At 43.6% G+C, this 6000-nt stretch overlaps 1 protein-coding gene across 1 annotated transcript in view; it reads left to right on the forward strand.

Moving 5' to 3' along the window:
• The window catches only part of TRIM42 (tripartite motif containing 42), a 33238-nt gene extending 31339 nt beyond the window's left edge, over nt 1-1899 (forward strand). Inside the window, exon 5 of the mRNA XM_075569409.1 lies at nt 1726-1899. Within this exon, the coding sequence (XP_075425524.1) occupies nt 1726-1899 (174 nt within the window). The remainder of the gene's footprint in view (nt 1-1725) is intronic.
• The last annotated feature ends 4101 nt before the right edge of the window (nt 1900-6000 follow it).

A 6000-nucleotide genomic window follows, 5' to 3' on the forward strand; every position in this document is an offset into this window, starting at 1 on the left:
CATACACGTTTTTCTAAACCTCACATTGTTTCTTCTTCAGGTTTGCCAGTTTTATAGCAAGTCAGAAATGATACACAACTTGTAGTATGATAGTTTACAGTGGGAATTGGGAGAGGAATCAGAATATGCAATTGAGGTACATTGGTTGTTAGTTATGTGTGAAAAGTGTCAGAGGATGAATAAGTGACATCTCATTTTGTAATGTAATGATACACTACAGACAAAGTGGAGCCAGGAATCAGGATGGGCAGGACATAAGCATCCTCCAATATACATACACAGATATATACATATAGCACATACTGTACCTTTGCATACAGATGTAGCAAGATTTAATGTCGTCCATGCTGCGATTTTCACTGCATCAGTGCACCCACATTGTGGCTACAGATCTCACAGCCCTCCGAGGGCAGAAAGCTGTGTTCCATGCTTCTGAATGGGACCTCACAGTGTTAAGTGTTAAGTGTTTTGGGCCATCTGCCAGGAGAAAGAAACACTTACTCACCTTTCAGAAGTGCTGCGAGCCATGTCCCCTGTCCTGTCCAGGCCCCTGGATGATGCAGATGCCCAAATATGGTCATATAGCTCCCCCTCCTGATGCAGAGACAGACCCATATACTGTAAGGGCATCTACATCCTCTTGGGTGAGGGAAATACAGCCCTGCCTGTCTTACCTTCGGCGAGTGGAGACAAAGATCCAGGCGGCAGGCGGAGGAGGCTGCAGGCATTGACCGGACACAGCTGCACAGGTCGTCTGAAAGGAGAACGAGTGGTATTTTCTCCCACCAAGTGAAGGATTAACGCTGCAGGGTCCCATTCAAAAGCATGGAACCCCACAGGGTTCATCCTTCTGGGCTGCTAGACTTAGGCTGAGCTCATGGCGGCGGAATAGGCGCGCAATCCTGCAGCCCCACGATGTGTGCACTAGGCTGCAGGAGATTGGGGGACTGGCGGGGGGGGGGGGGGCGTGGCGAACACATCACATTTTTGGGCGATTACTAGCTGGGTTTCTGTAGAGCTCAGCACTCTGCTTTCACTTTGCCTAGCACCAAAACATAACCCGCCTCTATTTTTTTTGGGGGGGGGGGGGGTAATCTGACTTTAAAATGCTAAGGAACCTCTCCTCTAGCTTTCCCTACTCCTCTGGTGCCTTTTTTTTGTGTGCAGATTATTGCCATTTGGGCTGCGATCAGGCGGAGCCTTCACAGAGCTCAGTCTTCTGCTGCTGCTCTGCCTGGTGCCGCACCGGAAGTCCCCATAACGTCACTTTCTTTGCACTCAAGATTAAAAACTAGATCAGTGAAAAGTGAAACTATTTTTTAGTAAACATAAAATATATCTAAAACATTGTATGCATGTAGCTTTTCCCTCAGAGGCTGTCAACTGTGCATAAACTAACTATCATTATAACTATTCCTCCATTTAATGTGAAAAAGTGTTTCTGAATCATCATTTTAGCCATCTACAGTATATCAACTGATATTATAACTATTTTGCCTAAAGAACAGTGGTGAATAAAGTTGGTATGTTCTGGGTATAGGGTAAAAGTGGTTAGATAGATTAATAGGTTATCCTTTGATAAAGTGACTACTAGTAATGCAGTGGCTTGTTGCCTTCTTAGTGGAACTATTAGTGTTCCACTCTACAATCAGACGGACATGGTGTCGGATGTCAGACATACGATGATACACCAAACTCGTTTCACCAACTGGTGGCTTCTTCTAGGGTAGCCTTTCTTTTCCATTGTTGGGCCATGAGGGACCAATACTCATGACTTCAGCCCTCCAGGGTAGCAGCTCTGGCAGTGAGCTAAAGCAGCTGCTTGATAGTTCCATTGTTACTTCTGAGACCTACATGAACAGCCTGTTACTGTTTGCACCTGTTTCCACATGTCCTTAGGGACACACACTTTGGCTGTCAATATAAGTCGGTAGCTTCTTGTTCCTGAAGCCAGATCAATGTGTTCTACCCCATTGTTTGCAACCTTCCTGTTACTTTGTTTCTGACCTATCTGACCCTCTCCCTGATCGTAGCTCAGTCTGCTTAAGTTTTCAGCCTGTCTTGACCTCTGACCGACTTATGTCTCTCCTGTCTTCAGTCTTCACTGACCCTGATCCTTGTCTTTAGCCTGCCCTGACCATGGCCTGCATCATCCTGTGATACTGAGCTTGCCTGCTTGCCCATTTGCCTGATAATCCTGCATGTCACCTGCCCTGATTCTGAACTGTGTTGCACAGCCCGATGCTTCTGCTATGCCTCTCTAGACCTACTGGCTCCAGCCACTGGAATCCATTCCCCGTCTAGAAGGTATGACATAGTCCCAGGATATAAGGTAGCTTTCTGCCTGATTTAGGTCAGAAAGCGCAGAAATAGTCTAAAAGGATCCATTCCACAGGTTCACATTTACTGAGGCTGGTGGATAGAGAATCCAGGTCATAGTTTATAGTGGTTCTTGGTTTCCTCTCACCTGCTCACCTAATTACAGGACCAGGTATTTAGGGCAGAAAAGTTTGCTCTTTCAGCCTCTTTCCTAGAGCCTGGAGGCCGGAGCACGCTGCTCTCCTGTATCCAGTTCGGGGAGGATGCCCCTTTCATGTGTTGCAGTATTCAGAAGGACTGCAGAGAGAGAATCTATTGTGATGCCCTCCCCATCTATTAGTTAAGAACCCAATGTATATTTCTGTGCCTAAAGACGGTGAACATTATTGAGTACAGTATATAGTAACCTTAAAAAGGGAGTGTGTTATTTAAGCTGGGGAACCAGGTTAATTGACCAGCAACTATTAGAGAGGCTTATGTTGCTGTATAGTTAGTTTCCCTAGAAGGGATAGGCTTTATTTTAATGCTTTTGTTTTCTTAAAGTGACAGGCTGTGTGAAATACTGTGTCACTGACATAAGAGCAAACTGCTGAAGGTCAATGGCTAAGTGCCTCAGACATGTATCTGTTAAAGCTGCCGTCCCTTAGTGGGACGAAATAGAGCAGGCAAGAAGCCTGAAATAAGCAATGTAATGCTTCCTATTATCCTTTAGTCTCGTTTATAACCCTGGAGGATCGTGTCGCGTAGAGCCCATACAGACGTCAGTGCTAAAGTACATAAGAGTGCCGTTTGTCACAAAGGTTGCTGTGTCAGGTGCCAACATATTGATTTAGATAATTTCTTCTAGTCTCCAGCACTCAAAATGAAGGAAAACCTGTACAGTATGTTGAAAAATCACTGGGGTCAAAATATCAAAAAAGGAAAAACACAGTACACACGAACCAAAAGCTGGTGTACATATTGGAGAATAATTACTATACACTAATTTTGGCTCTCTTACCAAAAAGACAGGCAGAACTCCGACAGTCCTATAGATGTAACCTGGTTTGCCCTGTCCCTGCATGAGGACAAGCTGTGGGAACATGACCGTGACTGCCCCGGCTGTTTAATGCTACAGAGGGTGTCTGACCAGGAAACATGGACCGCCCTGCAGCGATGTCACAGACTTACTGTCTCTAAAGCCACAGGTTTTTGACATTTGAGCCGCGGCTCTAGAAACAATCAGTACTAAGACCTGCCATTACCTGCACTTTGCCCTGATTGGGTTGTGTCTGTGTTTTTGCAAGTTAGGCAAAATTATTATAGAGTAACTATGCTCCAATTTGTACTCCGGTGTTTGTTTTTGGTTAATGTGTGCTGTGTTTTTTTGTTTTTTTTATCTCCGTAAAAAATTTTTTTTGCAACATATATAAGTTTTCCTTCTTTGTGAGTGCTGGAGACAAGAAGCAAGGATCTATATAATTTAGAGGGGAGATACCCTTGTATCCTGGCACCACAGCCCACATTAAAACGACAGATTGCTCTTTTTGATCCATGGAGTGAACATTTGTCTACTAATAACAAACTGATCTTGACACATCATGGATTCCGATGGCGCAAACAGCGCCATAGTAGAACTGGTAGGCATTATTTAAACCCTACAAGTGCACGTTAACATGCCTCAAGCCCGACTGGACAATATGCATGCTCTGTCTGCCCCAGCTACTCCCATCGCTCCATAGACTAATTTAGGTGAACCTAAGGTACCATTCCTGGAAATGTTTTCTGGCGAAAAACCTCTATTAAGGGGGTTTTCTGAATCAGTGCTGACTGATTTTCTATCTCTGCTCATGAACTTACCCTACTGATGATGCAAGAGTGGGCCTCTTTACAAGCCGTCTCACTCTTGATGCTTTATCATGATTTTCCTCACTACTTTGACAGTCCAGTCCCCTTTTGGGAAATCTGGAGGACTTTTTTCAGACAGTGACTACTTTGTCTGATGACCCAAATTGAACTCTGAATGCAGAGTCAACTCTGCTCTCCCTGCAGCAAGGTAGATATACTGTGGCCAAGTATGCAGCTGAATTTAGGAATTGGGTGTTTGATACTGATTGAAATTAAGCAGCTAAGCAATTCCCTTTCTGAAGAGGCAATCAGACTTTATATATGCTGAACATGAAGGATTTACAGAAAGCAGAACAATATGACAATAATAGATAACTTGTAACAAAATATATAAAAAAAATATTAAAATACAGTTAAAACAGATGATCAGATAGATAGAAATGAGCCATGGTGGGATATATAAACAGAATTAAACCATCATTCCTAGAGATATTAAAGGAAATTAGATGAAAAAAAGTCTAGTATCAGAAACTCCCCTCTCATCAATGTTGTAAAAATTCAATAAGCTCAGTGCCTGCACAGAAAAAGCGGTCAGGAACAGCTGTACTGAAATGGTGACATACAGTAATATTACAATAGAATTAAAGAAAGGCAGCAGTGCCAGAATAACACACCTTCACTCCCAAATTAGACGACCACTTGATGAATAGCAAATTCTAAGATACAGATGCAGCCACCAGTATCCGATCACTTGCCTTGGAAAATCCTGGGCAATCTCCCAATAAACTGCAACATTTCTGTGAGATTTCTGCAGCCAGACTAATGGCCCATTGGATTAACACAGCGGGGGGTCCCTGCAGTCCCTTCAATCTGAATGGGACTGCAGGGACCCCTGCTGTGTTAATCCGATGGACCATTAGGAATCTCACATAAATGTTGAGGCATGTTGAGGCATTTACTGTGAGATGCCCTAGTGTTTACCCAAGCAAGTGATCGGATAAAGGTGGCTGCATCTGTATCTACAGTAATAACAAATTGTATGAACCATATAGTATTGGCAATAACTTACATAGACTACCTATTTAACAAATATACAGGAATTGAATAAAGCTATAACCAAAAACAGAGAACTAATAACCAATAAAGTAAAACTACATACTAATGTTTTTAATAAATGAGCAATTGATGGCTCAAAATGAAAACCTTTTGTAACACCCGTAGACTGAGACAGAGGGACCCGGCAAAGGTCTAGACGATGGTACTTGCATCTATACACTCATTAAACCCCCATGGTTATAGGGTGCCCAGTGGATAGGTCCAAAAGGTTTCTTTGGAACAACGCCTCTTGAACCTGTCTCCTCCTAATACGGAGGGTGGAACGACATCCAAGCCCATGATGGTCATAGACTTTGGATCTTGTGATGTTTCTCCAAAAAATGTTTTGATAGACTATGTGTCTGGAAGCCTCTTATAACATTCCGACGTTGTTCAAGAAACCTTGTTGCACCTTTAAAAAAAAAAAAAAAAGGATCTGTCCACAAACCACTCGGGGCTGAATTAATGCACAATGTTATATGTCTTATCGCTGCATGCCAAAGTGACAGGATCCCTTTCCTGTCTCAAGGAAGGCTTACCCAACACCTATATCAGGGGTGGCCAATGCCTGTCCTCAAGAGCCACCAACAGGTCAGGTTTTAAGGATATTCTTGCTTCAGCACAGGTGACTCAATCAGTGGCTCAGTCATTATGACTGAGCCACCTGTGCTGACGCAGGGATATCCTGACCTGGTGGTGGCCCTTGATGCCTGGAGTCTGCCACCTCTGGCCTATGTTATAGTGGCCTGGCAGGTATTG

Source organism: Ascaphus truei, chromosome 14, assembly GCF_040206685.1.
Source record: "Ascaphus truei isolate aAscTru1 chromosome 14, aAscTru1.hap1, whole genome shotgun sequence".
In the NCBI taxonomy this organism is placed as follows: domain Eukaryota; kingdom Metazoa; phylum Chordata; class Amphibia; order Anura; family Ascaphidae; genus Ascaphus; species Ascaphus truei.